This window comes from Neolamprologus multifasciatus, chromosome 6, assembly GCF_963576455.1.
Source record: "Neolamprologus multifasciatus chromosome 6, fNeoMul1.2, whole genome shotgun sequence".
Lineage (NCBI taxonomy): Eukaryota > Metazoa > Chordata > Actinopteri > Cichliformes > Cichlidae > Neolamprologus > Neolamprologus multifasciatus.
In genome coordinates this window covers 34,938,616-34,956,433 of record NC_140444.1, presented here as the reverse complement: position 1 = coordinate 34,956,433, position 17,818 = coordinate 34,938,616, and the positions used below count along the sequence as shown (strand labels likewise).

Genomic DNA, 17,818 nt, shown 5'->3' with positions numbered 1-17,818 from the left:
GTTTTTTCTCTCCCTTCATTTCCTCTTATTGTCCCTTTACATACTCTTTGCCTCGCTCCAGTCTACTGCAGAATTTCACACCGAGCTTCAAGGAGAGTGAAATGAACGCCATCGCCATCACCTCTCTCTTTCTAGTCCCTGTCAGTACTCTTGCTGCAACATTTTGGATTAACTGAAGTCTTTTCAAGGTGTTTTTAGGACATCCTGATAATAATGAATTACAGTAGTCCAGCCTAGAAGTAACATATGCATGAACTAGTTCTTCAGCATCACTCTGAGACAGGCTATTTCTAATTTTATTGATATTGTGCAAATGGAAGAAAGCAGTGCTCCATATTTGTTTAATATAAAATAGAGTTTTAATAAAACTCTGCTTCCTGGTCCCAACACTGGATAGTCATGTTTCAGGGGATTTCATAAATTTGCCAGATTTCTAGAAATAACAGCTGCTTCATCCAAAGTGGGATGGATGCCATGTCTCCTAACCAGACCAGACTTCCTCCAGAAAGTTTCCTAATTATCTATAAAGCCCACATCGTTTCTTGGACACCAGTCAGACAGCCAGCAATTTAAGGAGAACATGACACTCCTGGTGTGATTGGGGAGGGGACTACAGTCTGACATTGTGTTTGCAAAGTTACACACTGATTCAATATTGATTTTAATGACCTCTGATTGACGTAACCGGGTGTCATTATTGCTGATGTGAATTATACTTTTACTGAATTCAGGTTTACCCTCAGCCAGCAGTTTTTAAATTTCCCTCAGTGCCGCCTGCTCTGGCCCCTGGAAGACAACTGACTGTGGTTGCTGGTGTCTTCACATGTCTCAGAACAGAATCACTAATTAGCAGAGTTTGTGTCACCGAGTGGGGAAAAACAGTTTGACACAGGAACAGGGTTGTGGTGTACCAGGGCTTCTGTTTAAGTCTATGATTCCTCCTCACCGTCACCCAGCCATCATGTTTTCACGTCTGCTCAGGATAACCTGCTGGGAGACAGTTAGCAGGGTCTACGCCACCTTCCACTGCTCCAGCTACAGAGGCCTGACCAGCTACGAGTTTTTCAATGGTGGGATGCCGAGAGTTCAGTTCAGTGATCCAGGCCTCCAGAGCTGCATAAAGACTACATTTATTACAAGTATCATTACTGCTCATTTTAAAAAACAGAAAGCATAACTCCTTCTCCAGAGTCGAGCAGTCTTCCACATATCAGGTTAAATAAAGGCTGCTGAGGAGCAAGCATGGCTTGGGCCCATCTTAGAGCTCGCCCTCGCAGCAGGATAACCATGAATGCAATTTTGCACAGTCTGAGGAATAAATTCTCCTTTGTTGATGAAACACTAGGAAACACTGTGTGAGGAAACCTGTTCTTTTCACTGGTAAAAACTTCAGGTGTAGGAAGAGGCCTCTCCAGAGGTACAACCTCCCTGAGCTGTGCTGCTGACCATGTCCATGGTTTTATGACCACAGTATACTCATCTTATAACGGATGTCAATCCAGCAGATTATCTTTGGCATGTGGTGGATCAGGAGATTTGCAACATGGATGCACAGCCGACAAATCTGAAGCAACTGTGTGATGCTATCATGTCAATATGAAACTAAATCTGTGAGGAATGTTTCCAGGTCTTTGTTGAATCTGTGCCACAAAGAATTAAGGCAGGTGTAACTAATGAAGTGGCCGCTGACTGTATTTAGTGTCTAGATTGAATTTTCAGTATTTTATTCACTTAATAGCAGGACAGAATACCACATGACTGTGGCCTTGTGTTATACCCTCTCTGCTGCAGTGATGCTGCAGACAAACACAAACATCGTGATTACACATTTAAGAAGAGCCTCTTAAAGATGAAGGTCTGTGTCTCTTGACCTAAACACATAATCCAGTTAAATCTAATTCATGTTCATCAATGCCCCTCACACTGTAACTTAAAGTAATAAATTGGTTACTGATTAATTACAGAAGCACGTTTGTGAGCATAAAGATGTAAGCCTTGGACCATCGGGATGAAATGTGGTTGGGAAACTTAACAAGCATTGATGAAGCTTCATCAGTAGTTCGAACAATGCCTCAAAACCTTCGCTCACCACGGGTGGTTAGCAGACTGTGGTTGTACCATGCAGCCTAATAACATGCAGTAAATTACAGGTTAAAGCAGCTTACACATTGTTAAACGAGGGAAGGGAACTAATGTGGCTGTCACATTACCCTTTTGTCCCATTTCATCCCAGGACTCGATTAAATTGCTGCTCACTTTCTACAGTACTTAAAACTGATCACACAAAACTATTTTTCTTCATCTTTTAATGATTACCAAAGTCTGTGAATCCCCAAATTGTTCAGTTGTTCTTTTTGCTCCCCATGAGGTCACTTTCACCATGTGACAAAAACAACACCCCACTGTACACACTCGGGCCACCAGCAACTTTCTAAATCCTCAATAAAAAGCTGACAGGTTGCAATGATGTTCCAAATAACTTATTAAGAAAACAACTAAATACACAGAAAATATTATGAAAACTGGTTTATTTTATATCTCCTAGTTTGAAGTGAAGCAATAAAAACATGTATAAAACATCACAAACTGTAATATTATACAAATGCTTCCTGCTGATGCAATGGAGACATCTTCCAGTGACAGTCTTCATCCGTGTGAGTGTGAGGAGGCTCCTAAACCCACCAACACAGAAGTGCATGTTCACAACTCCCTCTGTGCAGGCGGGGTCAGGACCCTCCTCACCCTGGGTGAAGAGGGGTGGTGCTGTGGCCAGTCAGGTATGAAGTGCTGAGAGTGGATCTTTGGTCCTCTGTGCAGCTCTGTCCACTCTCAGCTGCTCTGCAAAGCAATAACACGAGAAAGACGTCATTTTAACACAATACAGCATTTCCATTGTTGGCAGCTGCAGCATGTTGTTAAAATGCAATTTTAAACTCAACATATACACAATAACTATAAATAAACTTAAACCTACAGTACTGTAGGACGATGATTTACACCAGCTATTGGAAGGATTTAGTCTTCAAGACAGTTTGTAGCCAATGTGAGGTGATAACTTACATAGCTGGAACACAGCACCACTCTCCAGTTTGTCATTTGGTCATCCATCCTTCTCATCGGGTTGGGGTAAGGCTGTCTTCTGGGTGGAGTATCTCTCTGTGTTAGCTCCGTCTTGGACGTTGAGTGTCTGAAGTGCTGAATGCTGGGAGAGGACAAGTGTAAAGCACCTGAAGACAAAAAGACAAAGAGAAAAGCATGAATTCACAGATCACCGAGTTGTTCAGTTTACTTTTCTTCTGTTATGTGTTTTTACCTTACCTCTGATCCCTTAGCCACAGGCTATACCTTATGTAAAAACAAGAGACTACAGTCAGTTCACGACATCATTTTTAAACATTTTCTACTTATTTGTGTTGACATTAAGTACGGACTTACCTTTGTCCTGCATGGTGAGCTAGAGCTTGAGAAAAAATATGTTAGTCATTTAAATAGTGTCTTACAAACACTGCAAGACGCAAAGCAAACCTAAACATTTAAAGTTTAAAAACAAGTTCTAACATTACCTAGTCAGAGTCACTGTCATCAAGTGAAAGGTTAAAAGGCCTTTCCCAGAAGCGTCTGACTCCAAAAGAACCTGAGGATGTTGAAGGGCAACAGAACGTGTCATCACTTACCTTGCACCTCTTTGCACTTACCTCTTCAGTGCAGATGTCTTCTCTGCTTCTCTTTGCTGAGGAGGTGAGAGCTGAGGTTGAAGGAGAGGAAGGAGCTGAGAGAGCAGGAGAGGAAGGAGCTGAGGGAGCAGGAGAGGAAAGAGCTGAGGGAGCAGGAGAGGAAGCAGCTGAGGGAGCAGGAGAGGAAGCAGCTAAGGGAGCAGGAGACGAAGCAGCTAAGGGAGCAGGAGAGGAAGCAGCTGAGGGAGGAGCAGAGGAAGGAAGAGAAGCTGACGGATCACCAACTGGGAAGAGTGGGGCGTTGGCCTGGCCGAAAGGCGGCATGGCGAACGGGGCAGCACCTGGAGCAATAGGATGTCGCCAATCGTGCCAAAACGGCTCTGGAGGGAGCTCCTGGATGAGAGGGGAATCATCTCTCTCATCCATGGTGTCATACCCCGAGTCGTCACTAGGCCAATCGGCCCACTCTTCTGAGTTGTTCCAGTCAGAGGAATTGTCAGTGTCTTCACTCACCTCATCAACATCCTCAGGTAGGTAGGGAGGGTACTCACCTTCCTCTTCACTGTCATCAGGATCCTGTGCTTCATGAGAAGAGGGGGAGGATGAGAGAAGGATATACTCACCATACTCACCTTCACTGACATGCTGGCTGTCAGAGTCATCCAGGATCCTGATGACCTCAGGAAGGCCTTCTTCTGCGGGACGCTCAACCACGTAGTCGAGACGACCTGTGAGGAAATAAGTTCAAAATAACATTAAGAATGTAATAAACATCAAGTGCTAAAGGAACAGAGCTACATCTGTTAGTTTGAGCAGATGATGAGAGAAAAGCATTTTAGGATACATTTATGTCAGACTGAATGACACTTCTACTTGTTCATGCAAGCAAAAAACAGCTAAGTCAACTAAGTTCACATCATTAACTGCTATATAATAAGATATAGTATTAGCATAACATAAGGATACCATTATTACTACTGTACTATGATTACTGTTTTCATATTCTTTATTATATTATTTTATTTTTGTTATTTTTTATTATCATGTTTTGTAGCAGGGAAAAAGTTATAGTTTATTTCAATAAAGTCTTTGATCCGAGAAGAACAGGATGTTAGGAGGGGACCGGGATCTGGTGTGTTTACACCTGTGTGTTCTGACGTCATGACATGCTGAAGATGCTGTTACCACAGAGACTGGTTTTGGGGCATTTTACAAATTGTAGTCCATTAAGCTATTTTTAACCAAATCATTAAAAAAGTGTCAAATTTGAAGCCTTCAAATCAAAGTAACACCTTTTGTTTCAAATTCATACACCAGTCGTTAATAATTTCTACACCTCTCCCGGAAAATTTAAAGCATACAAACAGTTTACGGGGAAAAATCTTGGAATAAGCATATTTTGATAACATTAAAACTTGATATTCACACTGGAACTTATTAAATTATTACAGTCATTTAGTGGCTCTTAAAATAACTGAAGAAATGTTAAAAGTACCTGCAGCGAAGTCCAGGGGACTGTCGAGTCCACGACGAGCCATCTTCAGGCTTTGCTGTATGAAAAACAAGTACAAACAATCCAAAGATGAAGTACTTGTTGTCGCTAGCAAGTAAAATCCGCTTTCAGTAAAATATTTTCCGAAAACTTAACTTTCCACAGGCTGAGGTTGGAGCAGGTCAAAACAAGTCCAATAGCAAGTGTAAAGGGACAATGGAACATTGTGCAGCATTTATATACCCTCCGCAGGCCATGGTTACGGTTGCCAACATGCGTGTGCACGTGCACGTGATATAACTATATAAATGGAGCTCACAACGTAATTTACAGTTAATTTATGGTCTTTTACACTTACTGCCTCTGTCAGTGTAACCAGGTAGGTATAGGTATATCCAGAAATAAACACAGATATTAGAAAGCAGCAAATCAAATCAATCTCAATCATACTGAGATGTTTGCTTGAGTGAATAACATTAGCATGTAGATCATGCTAATGTTACATTTTGACATTTTTCTTTTCAAAGCTAACAATAACTTAGCGTTCTCGCTACTCACCATGCTGTTAAACAGGTATATGTTAGCAATGACAACATTTAACAAATGTTTTTAAAATGCTAGCCGTGCTGATTAGCCTTAGGATTGCTTGAGGTTGTTTCCAGCTCTAGTGGTCATAAGCGAACTTAGTTCTGTGCCAGCCTTTGGCACGAAAATCAATCTTGTAAAGCTCACTATTAAACTGACAAAAAGCCTTAGAGCCTAGAAACTATGATACTTACAACTGTGCTATGTTTGTGTCATAACATATAGCAAGACCCCATAACGATAACTGACCTTTGACCTCTTCTCAAGATGAATCTTAAGGTTAAAGAGATAATGCTATATAGAGCTATTTTAACACTATGTTTCTTACTGCCATTGTTTGACAACATATAAGCATAAAGGAAATGATATATGGAGATTCTAAATATCAGGTTATTATGACTTTATTATAAACTTTACAGTAACAGTTCAGAACTATTAAGCAAGATTCGTTTTGGAAAAATCACATTTGTGATCAAAACTTTTTACTTCACATTTGTTACTAAATAATTCAATAAATTATACTCAAGTACTGAATAGTCACAAAAATAGTAATTATGCTGAAAATTATGTTAAAGTGATTTTCAACTGAGCATTTAAACAAAAGCCTGGACAAAAGTTCTGCTGAGCAACACACATATGTTACCAATATTGTAGCTGGTGTTATTTAATAATTTATTTTATTTGTGATACAATTTAAAACTTTATTAACCTTTTCAATAAAACAAAGTCTCAGATTTAATTATTCTGAAACTAAGTTTAAGCTTCCCAGAACGTTTTGTTGAAAGTTACATTACTGATATAAGAAATATAAAATGTTTGTATTGTTCACCCACAAGTGCAGTCTCTGGCTCAAACACAGAAGCTTGGTATGTTTGGTTGTCAGTCCAGACATTCCTAAAGAAAGTTGTCCTTCTTCAGCTCCAGACCTTTCTAGATAAAAATGGCATTAGTGAAGTATTTCAGTCTGGTTTTAAAACGCACCACAACACTGAAACTGCTCTTGTAAAAGTTTTTAATTACCTTTTAACTTTTACTGACTTGGGAGATTTTGCAAATTTAAATACTGTTAGACCTCAGTGCTGCATTTGATACCGTAGATCGTGGGATTCTTATCTCTCGGCTTGAGCACTGTGTCAGAATCAAAGGCTGCTTTGGAGTGGTTTAAATCTTACCTGTCCAACCAAAGTTTTTCTGTTAGATTGGGGGATACATTGTCCTCAAAAGCCTCACTTTCTTGTGGGGTCCTCAAAGAGTCCAATCTTGGTCCAGTTCTCTTTTCTATTTATATGCTCCCTATGAGTTCAACTTTTAAAAAACATGGGATCTCATTCCATTGCTATGCAGACGACTCACAGATTTACCTTCCACTGAAACGTAAATCTGTGAGTCCTCTGAAGGGTTCGCTAGATTGTTTGGAGGATGTTAAGGATGGCATGGATGGCTTTAAACTTCCTTAACCTAAATGAACAGAAAACAGAGGTGATTGTGTTTGGTCCCTGTGACCGCTGTGACTTTGGCCCTTTAGGAATTCATAATAATAATAACAAAAAAAAAAAACCTTTGCAAGGAACCTAGGAGTGTTTTTTGACTCTAATCTAATGTTTGATGAACAGATTAATGCTGCCTTTGCTGTAACTGCTCCTAAGCTCCCTTCACGTCAGGACTTCCCCAACATTGGACACTTTTAAAACCCGTCTGAAAACCCACTTTTATTCCTTGGCTTTTAAATCAGAATGAGCTTGTATCACTTTTATTTATCTTATTTCTCACTCAAATCTTCTAATTTTATGATTCTTTTTCTTAACTCTTATCGTGTCTCCCGATGTATTTATTTCTTTTATCTTAATTGAACAGCAGCTTTGTCAACGGTTGTTGTTTTAAATCTGCTATATAAATACATTTGACTATAACTTTGACTTCACAGTACTTTAAATATTTACTGAAGTATTTTTTATACTTCTTAAGTAGAAGTATATGTGTACTTTTTCTTAATTTAAAAAATGTCTGTATTTTGCCACCTCTGTTGACAGACAGTGTTAATCTCTGTTTTCTGCAGCTCTTCAGTTCCTCTTTGTTTCCTGACTTGCAGACTCTCCTTTTTCACCTAAGTGCAGCCTTGATGTCAGGACTGAGCCACGGTTTAGTATTTGTGAAACACAGTACAGTCCTGGTGGGTCCAGCATTATCTGAACATACATTAATTCAGCCTGTTTTGCAATCCATCACGCCATAAATGTCCTCCCCACTTTATCACAAAGCACTTCTCACATTGTTGTGTAAAAACGGTCCTTCAGAGCCTCTTCAGTCTCCTCATAACTATGAATTCTGCATATCAATAAATAATGTTCCTCCTGATGATCTCTTCTAATTGAAGTAGAGGAAAGAACTAGTTTGTACTATCTCTTTCTAGTATGGCGCTCCCTCCCGGCACATCTCCATCTCTGTCACATCAGATCAGGCATGATTCAAATGCAGGACTCAGAACTGTGCAACTAAAGGGAGGTTTATTTACAACACCAGGTGAAATGTATACATATGTACAGTGATGAAGGGACAGGGGCTCTAGAAATTCAAAGGAAAGGGCCAGGGCAGGGGTAACTATTTCACACTCCTCTTCACACTGACTCAAAAACACTAACTCTAGTCCCACGCTGAAACTCACTCCCACTCATGCTCATCCAAACAGGATCCACGGGAAACAGGCGGGAGTCCAGGAAGGTCTGTGCAGAGAGAAGAAAATGGAAAACCAATAAACACGATGGCAGACAAACAGATTCACAAGAGAGAGCTGGGACTACATTAATGGGGGTAAATACAACAATCCAGCAAAGAACAGCACTCCACCAACGCCTTAAGTACTGGCAGGAACAATCATAGATGATGAGCAGCAGGTGAGTGATGAGTGGGTGTGGAGAACAAGGCGGGAACTAGGAACCAGATGCCAGATGCCAGGTTAGTTAGGCTGTATCCCGTGGTTGACAGAAATGAAGGAGAACATGTTTTGTTCGTTTGTTTGTTTCTACATGAGCTTTGTGTGATTTAATAAGTATCTGAGGCTGAGACCACAGGACTGTAAAACATGATTGTTGGGCTTCATATCTGTACTGAACAGTCATATAAGATTAGCTAGTGAATAACAAATAGTTAATGTTGTTCATGAGACTAAAGTCAGTGTAAATATGAGATGGCCAATATTATAGTTATTATATTAATCATTATAAGTTATTACAGCAGTGAGTTTGAACTCTCAAATCAAATCACTTCTATTGTCACATCACATGTGCAGGTACACTGGTACAGCACATGTGAGTGAACTCTGTGTCAAATACTGAGCTTCAGTAAAGATTCAAGTTGCATTTATTTATATTTCCTATCACCTTAAATCTTCCCTTAAAGACACTCAAGTATCTTTGACAGTGTATATATAGATGTATTATATATAAGAGACGAATATTGTTCTTTTAATATGTTGGCATTATTACTAAATTTGGCTCAATGCTTACATATATGTGTGTAAAAAGCAAATGTACGAGCTGTGATAACTGTGTCTGATAGAATGAAGAGTAGACTGATATATTAAATATTCCTTTATTGGGTGAGAAAATCAGACCATGTCATAACTGCTTTAAGTCATACAGAAAAGATATCAGAGCCTTAAACAGGCTGACTTCTGCTAAATGGGTCAAACTGAGCAGAAAGTCTACAAACACATAACATCCTTATAGAATATGATGTAACACTATAGATCAACTTACCTCAGAATATATAAAGCATATAAACAATTACAGCAATATGATGCAACAAACACAGCAGTGCTACTAATCCAAAATACTCAAAGCTTCATAGAACTGAAACAAACATTTATTTTTAGCTCCATTCTGCTGCTGATACATACTTTAGGTTTCTGAACATTAAACTTGTTGCTGCCTTTCATAGTGTGTAACTTGAAGGCCCTGAGTACTTTCTCCCACACTGAAAACACTGGGATGATAACATTATTTGAACATTACCTAATAAGAGTGATTCAGGACAGACAATTAGTTATGTTAAACTTTTCTAGCAGTCCTTCACAAACAGGGAACAGTCTGTCTATTCTCTCCATCTGTCAGCTGCTGCTGGCTCTTCCTCCTCCTCTTCCTCACACACTGCTGAGTTTGTCCTGGTGGATCATTGGGGGTGCAAAGCCTCACAGATGATGTGCAGCAGTGGGTCCCTCAGTCTGTCCTCACTCTGGACACTTGCAGTCGTCACACATGGAAATCAAATGTGTGATAAGCTGCAGGATTCAAACACAAGTGTAACTTATAAATACATGTTCATACTTTTATTCCACAATCAGAGAGAAAGAAAAAGAGAGAGAGTGCAGGACAGACAGACAGGTGACAGTCTCAGGTGTATACACTGCTACAAACAGAAGGATTTAGTGTTATTACGAGTGCTAAACAAGAAGAGTTCCCAGCTGGTACAGTGGACACATGTGTGACTGCTGTGATTAAAGCATCTTTCTTTCAGCTTAATGAGTGTAGGAACCATAATTAAATGTATTGAATTTTTTGATGATCACTGGGTTTTCATTTGTTTGGTTGCTATGGTGATGTGTAATGGGAGTCACGTGGGTGCTAGCGGTGACATTAAGAGGGCGTTGTCAGTCTGTCATTCACTGGTTTTGATTTTGACAGAGAGGAGGGCTGGGTAGCCGTAGTTTTTGTTGACTGCTGCACAACATGTTTCGTCTTGTTACATTAGAGCCTGTGACGTTGTAAGAGTCCAAATCTCGAGATGACATTACTCTGTAAACACTTTAATAAACAAGCAAACAACTGACTTGCAGACTCTCCTCTCTCGCATTATTGCTAAAGTTGACAGCGCGTCAGGCAAATAGGCGGGCTCCATCCCCGGCCTCTAGCGACTGTGGAAGTCGCTACAATGAGTGATCCGTCAGCTCGTTCAAACACACGTTAAAGTCCGTTTGGCTCAACACCACCGAACAGAGGCAGCAATATAACTTAGCTAACATTAACAGTGCAGTGAATCCTGCTTGTGCCGTGATATTCAGGACTGCAAACCGAGCAGCATCACTGACTTTCAGCTTGTTGTGTTTGTGGATATATGACTGACTTTAATTATCCACAAAATCATCACATTCTCTGTAAGATTAAGGTCGACTATCGAACGGCGTATAAAGTAAAGACTTTAAAACAAAGTAAACGCTGAAAGTACAAACATCGCTAATGTCACATAACTTTGCCGGCATGTGGCCAACAGTAATGTTTTAATGTTCCTCGTTATTAAACATTTGCACATAAATAAGTGACATAATATTCAGAACTTACTTTTGAAAGTTTACTCTTTGGCCGCTCTGCTTCCACTTCGTTGAAGTGTCTCCCAGTCCCAGTGCACTTGTTAGCATGTTTTGGTCAACTGGTCCGTCCGGTTATTGTCTCCCCAGAAACATTTCCGTTGTGTTTTTTCCTATTTCCGTTGTGTTGTGTGTGCTTTTGCAGCGATTTTCTTTTTGCAGCATTTTTCTTTTTGCAGCGTTTTTTCTTTTTGCAAGTGTTTTTTCTTTTTGCAGCATTTTTCTTTTTGCAGCATTTTTCTTTTTGCAAGTGTTTTTCTTTTTGCAGCATTTTTATTTTTGCAAGTGGTTTTCTTTTTGCAGCATTTTTCTTTTTGCAGCATTTTTCTTTTTGCAAGTGTTTTTCTTTTTGCAGCATTTTTCTTTTTGCAGCATTTTTCTTTTTGCAAGTGTTTTTCTTTTTGCAGGTGTTTTTCTTTTTGCAGCATTTTTCTTTTTGCAAGTGTTTTCTGAAGTTGCAGTCCGTTTGGCCTCTCAGGGCCACCGTACTATATAAATAAAACTGTACTTTTACCTTTTACTTACTTTCTTTACTCACTTTGTATGTTATTGCAATAACACTTTTTTTTATTTTTTTATTTTTTAATTTTTTTTTTACAAAAGTAACAGGGATTGAAACTTCATTGGTAATTTTCCAGGCAAAAACATTATCCTCATTCAGAACCTCATTGGCTTACGGAATGTTGATGTTATTTAAAAAGATTCAAACAAAAATATGACCTCATACAAAAATGTCATGTGACTTATGGAATTCTGATGTCACAATCCTCTAAAGCTTTGATCCTTTGAAGCTTTGATCCTCATGAATCCTTAAATAGGGGTGAGGATGTACAACTTTTAGTCCGTTATTTGCAGCACTTATGTTAGCAGCATTCAAACGTTCGCCAGTAAAACATTTTGAAACATTTGGATCCTTTTTGTAGTCACGGTATACAGACTTCAACATGTCTCAGAAAGATCAAGAAAGACAAGAAGTTGACCCCAGCTCTATTCCGTGGTATGAGTCCCTAGACCCTTATATCAGCTCTCTTCCTTGGGACGAACAGGTAGAATTAGAGGAACAGCGATTGGAAGAAATGCAAAATGAAAATCTCATGAACAGAGAGAAGATTAAGATCCTGACGGAAGAAAATGAGAGAAAGAGCGCTGAATTAGAAAAATTATCCTACCAGCTTCAAGAAAAAGAGGGTATTATTGAGGAGAAACAATGGGCTCTCCAAGATAAGAAGAATCAGGAGCTCCAAGAAAAGCTTGATGAAGCTTTGGAAAAAATTAAAGTTCTGCTCCAAAAGGAGAAAAAAGAGAGCATTAAAGGGGATACAATGCTCAAGAAGAATCAAGAGCTCCAAGAAAAGCTTGACGAAGCTCTAGGAAAACTTAAGGAAATCCACCAAGACAAGAAACAACAGCCAACAGAGCAGAGAGACCTGCAGAGCAAACTCCAAGGCATGGAGGAAAAATACAAAGCGCTGCAGGTGAAGTATGATAAAACTCTGCACAAAAATCAACAGTTGCTTCAAGACAAGAAGCAACTGAGAGAGCAACGGGAAATGCTCGAGAAAGGAACGGACTCCAAGGTTGAAGTCTTGGAGGAAAAATTGAAAATGCTCCAAATAACTCTTGAGGAAACACTGCTCAAAAATAAAGAGTTGCTTCACGAGAAAGACCAACAGAAAATACAACAGGAAGAAATGGATTGCAAGCTGAGGAACATTGAGAAACACAACGAAGGCTTGCAAATAATTCTTGATGAAGCTCTGGAGAGAAATAAAGAGATCCTCCAAGACCAGAAACAACAGCCCACAGAGCAGAGAGACATGCAGAGCAAACTCCAAGGCGTGGAGGAAAAATACAAAGCGCTGCAGGTGAAGCATGACAAAACTCTGCACAAAAATCAACAGTTGCTTCAAGACAAGAAGCAACTGGAAACGAAACAGAAAGAAATGGACTCCAAGCTTGAAGAGATGGAGGAAAAACACAGAGGGCTCCAAATCAGGCTTGATAAAAAAGTGCATGGAAATAAAGAGTTGCTTCAAGAAAAAGACCAACAGAAAATGCAACAGGAAGAAGAAAAACTTATTCTCCAGAGGAAAATTCAAGAACTCCAAGAATTGTATAATGAAACGAGGTACAAAACAACTGTACTGGACGGAGAAAAGAAAGAAATGGAAAAACAATGCTCAGCGATGCAGAGTAGCATCAATGAAATGCTGAGAAAAAACACCGAACTTGAGGAACTTTCAAAGAACTTGAAGTGCAAAAACACTGAAATCCAGGTGCAAAAGCAGGAACAACAGAAAACACATAAAGACCTGCAGTGTAGACTTCAGGAAATCCAGAAGAGAAACCAGCAGTTGGAAGACATGCACAAGAAAGTAGAACAGAGAAATACAGATGTGCACAAGGCAAAGCGAATAGAGGAGGCAACAGTTAAAGAACTGAAAGACAAGCTTGAAGAAAAACAAGAACAATTAGAAGACATGGTGAAAAGATGCAACAAACTTGAGAAAGAAAACACAGAAACAATGGATGAGCTGAAAACCCTCATCATTGAGAAAAAGGTGCTCGTCGAAGAATATCTTAAAAAGAAGAAAAAACGCTTCTTCTGGTTCTGGAGGAGGGACACTGCTGCTTCTCACCTGATGTAACCTTGTCTTCCTCCACCTTTATTCCAACTCAATTTTCCCCCTTCCCCTTCCCCTCCATCCTTTTCTTTTTTCACCCTCACCCCCCGACCAGTCCCGGCAGTTGACTGCCCCCTCCTGAGCCTGGTTCTGCCATAGGTTTCTCCTTTAGGTTTCTTTCACTTTAAAGGAGTTTTTCCTATCCACTGTCGCCTGGTGCTTGCTCAGAGGGGATTGTTGGGGTTTTCTATCCCCCCCCCTTTTTTTTTTTTTTACCTCTTTTCCCCCTTCTACATTTTCCTTTACCCAATAAATACAATTGGCCACATTTTACATGTGTTTGAAAAATGTCTTCATTCAACAATAATTCATCTTAGGTATAAAAACAAGAAATGTGTAATAGCTGCATGTGTGTTTGTGTGTGTGCATAATATACATACTTAACTTGTATCCCAGAAAGAATTAATACTAGATGGGTAGAGACAGGTTTTAAAGACTACAAATGAAAACATGTGAGTCCTATAATCTAAGCTCGTTTCACCAATAGGTGATGTTACATTTTAAATTAGGCACTTCATTACAGGACTGTCATTGTACCGAGGTACATTAAATAACATGAAAATGGATTTCTCGCGTCTCAGGTGACCTCGCTGTGAAGGTATTAACTTGTTGAATAATTTAGCTCTGCAATAGCAAAGTTATTTCTCACCACAGAGATGAGGTAATTTCACAAAGTCAAAATTAAAACTTGCAAACATTACACGGGGAAGGCAATAACTCAACATGCCAGCAAGGCATCAAGGAAATAAAGACATCTCAGTATCAGCTCTCTTCATGTCGTCTACTGACAGCTAAATGAGCACAATTCTATGGTCTTCTTGGCTTTTGGCATCTATTCCTCAGCTGAAGGTTTATACATCATCGTAATCAGGACAGCCAGGCTGGGAGACAGATCCAAAATTCTCAGTCAGTGATGAAAATCAAGCTTTTTTACTTCCATCATATTAAAGCAAATTACATTTTCATTTCCATTTGTCCTGACAGGAAATAGCAGAAAATGCCACATTTTGTTTAAACATGGGCTGAATGCTATGCAGGTTGATATCTGAGCTGATCTCGTGGTACAAAACAAACAAAAATCGTTCCTATTTTCACACGTGAAGTCAAAACTTTCTGGGAAGTTGAGTATATTGGATGTTTAATGGTAGAAAGAGACTTTTTAGACTTCTAGAGACTGACTGATGTGAGTTTAAATCAAATCTGAATCCGATGTGCTTATCTTTCTAGTTGTGGTCTGCAAAGATGTCAGGTTTTTAAAACTAATTAAAGGGCAATAGTGTGATATTTTGTATTTATTTATTTCCTTTTTTTTGTCCTTCTTTAAGAAATTTGTATTGAAATAAAAACAAGTGCAAGGGCTTTTATTTTGTCCTGATGAAACCCACTTTACTATACTTGACATAATTCTTTTTGATTTACACAGATATGCAGATATACTACATGTGTAACATTCATGTCATTGTTTAAATGTTTAATAATAAAGTACATGAATAACTTGAGCTTATTATATATCATAGTAAAGTATATTTCCTATTAACTAGGCAGGTCATTCTCTTTCTCTTGACAACGCTGTCTTTAAATAAAAATATATAATTCTCTATATTCCTATCTATTCCAAACAACAGTAGTAAGTAACAAAGTTTCAAATTTGTCTTTCACTTTGACGCTTAATTTAATAATAATAAAATAATGAACAAGAGGTCAGAGGTCAAATGTGGCATGATACCTTAAATCTTTCACATCTTTAAACACTTTCTGTATGTGGACCAGAGATGGGCAATAACGCATAATCCGATTACTTTTTTCAAGTAACGAGTAAAATAAGGGATTACTATTGCAAAAAAGGTAATTAGATTACTGTTACTTTCCCGTTAGCACGCTGTGTTACTGCGTTACTACGTTACTAAACCGTGATTTCGTTTGCGAGAGTGTCTCGTGACAATGATGTAAGCGTAGTTCGTGGCAACAGCTGTGTGCAGATCAAAAATGGATAATATAACGAGTGCGGGAGAGAGAACGACTGTGCAGCGTTTAAAGCGTGGAAGTACTGACCTTACTTCGAGTTTGATTCCATAAAAAGTGACAAAAACATTAGTGTCCGCTGTACACTGTGTAACCCAGTGAGTTTACACAACTCAGTAATGCACTACAACATTGTTATTGTTAATTGTGATTCATCATTACTCTGTTAATCACTGAGTTGATCAAAAGTAAATCAATAATAAAAGATAAATACTATAAATATAAGAATAAAACCCAAAGAATATATTTAACACCCCTACTGGTTAGGAAGGAACAAGCCCCGCCTTCCCCTGCTCTGTACCGTCACGTGCTCAGACACAGAGAGAGACGGAGGTGCATGAGACCATCGCTGATTTTCACCGCCAAGCTTTTTGCTGGAAAATAACTATTAACTTGATAAATTGAGCAAATATCCATACTGGAGATCTGCATGGACCTTGGAGAAACGGACCTGATTTGTTGTGAACATTTTGGACCTTGAAACCATCGCGGTGAGTCAGAAGCTGTTAAGCTAACCTTGAAGCTAAAAAGCTAACAAGAAGTTAACGGGGAATATAATGGCCCAATTTCAATGTTGTAGATCTGCACGGGAGCGGATGAAGTGGACAAGATCCTCTCTGAGAGTTGAACATTAGAAGTGTGCTGGTGAGTTAAACTGGGACTGGGCGAATCAGGCTAATTGAAAAGCTAACTAGCCTGGTGCTTATAGCTGTAGCTGTAGCTGACCACGTTTTCACTGTGGGAGAACACACAGGGTTTCCCACGGAGTTCAGCCATTCTGAGCACTCAGCTTGTGTGCTGATGATATTCTAGTATTACTTGTTGAATATTAAATGCACTAAAATAAGATGATGGAATAAGTTAATTTTGATCTTAAAGGTCATGAATCTACTTTATTTTTGTTACATTTGATGCTCGAGCGGCACTGGATAGATGTCCGTGTGTATTCTTACTGTGCTGATACGTTACCACATACTGTAAAACTACAGCCTGTGGGTTTTTGTATATTCTTTTGGTAATTTTATTCTGTACATTGAGTGTAAATAATGCAAGTGCTATAACAAAACAAGCACAAAACATTAATTCTCATTTCTAACTATAGTCCATACAGTGCATCTGTTCATGAAATGCTGTTAAATTGTTGCTAAATAGTTTAATACAATTCATAGCAACTTTACCTGTGGCTCCAGTCATTCTTCTCCACGCAACTCACTTATTCCCTCCTACGAATCTAGCTATTGGCCCAATCTCTCCATCTTACTTTAACTTTCCCTACCCTATCCTGTACTTGGCTACAACTGCATGGGAAGAAAACTTCTTTTTACAGCGAAAAACCCCCTAAACTACCGAGCAAGCACCGAGTACGCTGCCACGGGAATGCGAAATTCACAGAGAAACTCCAAGATTCTTCCACTGACATGTGGCACACCTGCACCAGGGCAAACCTCTGCCTGCCTAACTCCTGCTAAGCAGGGGAAAATAGAGCAACAGGACCACTGAGTCTTTGATTTGATTTGATTTTTTTTCTGCTGTGTTTTACTTGCATCTATTTGAAAGAGTGAGTGTAAACACAAAAAACTATTTAATTTTATGTGCTGGAATGTGCAGAAAACAGGTTTAAATGTTAAACAAATTTCTTCCAGTCAGACAATGTTGCATATGATTTAATTTTTGCTTGATGCATAAAGTTAAAAGATTAAAACTAATAAAACTAGTTTTAAAAAGAGACTTTTTCATTTGATTACATTTCATATGGTGGATTATGCAGAAAAAGTAGAATTGGGCTGAAAGATCTATTGCTTTATTACCTATTCAGGTTGTAAATCATGTTTTTTAAAAGTAACTAAAAAACGAATTACTTTTGAAAATAAGTAATCAGTAAAGTAACAGGATTACTTTTGGGGGGAAATAAGTAATCAGTAATTAGTTACTGATTCCTTTTTCCAAGTAACTGGACCAACACTGATTGTGATTACTTTGGTTGCAATCAGATTGCCATGGT

General features: G+C 38.9%; 1 protein-coding gene, 1 long non-coding RNA gene and 1 pseudogene across 5 annotated transcripts; all 3 read right to left on the bottom strand.

The window, feature by feature from the left end:
- Nucleotides 1-513: 513 nt before the first annotated feature.
- LOC146517494 (uncharacterized) lies at nucleotides 514-1,201 on the bottom strand (annotated as a pseudogene).
- Nucleotides 1,202-2,705: 1,504 nt separating this feature from the next.
- LOC146517493 (uncharacterized) lies at nucleotides 2,706-6,266 on the bottom strand. Of its 4 annotated transcripts, XM_085164380.1 has the most exons (6): nucleotides 5,725-6,266; nucleotides 5,170-5,224; nucleotides 3,436-4,402; nucleotides 3,319-3,345; nucleotides 3,061-3,227; nucleotides 2,706-2,838 (listed from the first exon to the last, which is right to left on the bottom strand). In XM_085164380.1, the coding sequence occupies exons 1-3, from the start codon at nucleotides 5,725-5,727 to the stop codon at nucleotides 3,564-3,566; spliced, it is 897 nt and encodes a 298-aa protein (XP_085020506.1). In that variant the 5' UTR covers nucleotides 5,728-6,266; the 3' UTR covers nucleotides 2,706-2,838; nucleotides 3,061-3,227; nucleotides 3,319-3,345; nucleotides 3,436-3,563. The 4 variants fall into 4 exon arrangements, with proteins under 4 accessions (XP_085020506.1, XP_085020504.1, XP_085020508.1 ...); XM_085164378.1 differs by having other exon boundaries at nucleotides 2,710-2,838; nucleotides 3,319-4,402; XM_085164382.1 differs by having other exon boundaries at nucleotides 2,710-2,838; nucleotides 3,319-4,402; nucleotides 5,946-6,266.
- A 3,063-nt stretch (nucleotides 6,267-9,329) lies between these two features.
- LOC146517492 (uncharacterized) lies at nucleotides 9,330-11,824 on the bottom strand. The gene is made up of 2 exons (XR_014874780.1): nucleotides 11,085-11,824; nucleotides 9,330-10,027 (listed from the first exon to the last, which is right to left on the bottom strand). It is a non-coding gene; the product is annotated as an uncharacterized LOC146517492 (long non-coding RNA).
- Between the last annotated feature and the right edge of the window lie 5,994 nt (nucleotides 11,825-17,818).

Coding starts and splice junctions, on each gene's coding strand:
- LOC146517493 (XM_085164380.1), bottom strand. Junction 4,403..5,169: donor TCCCCTGGACTTCGCTGCAG/GTACTTTTAACA, acceptor ATTTCCTCACAG/GTCGTCTCGACTACGTGGTT.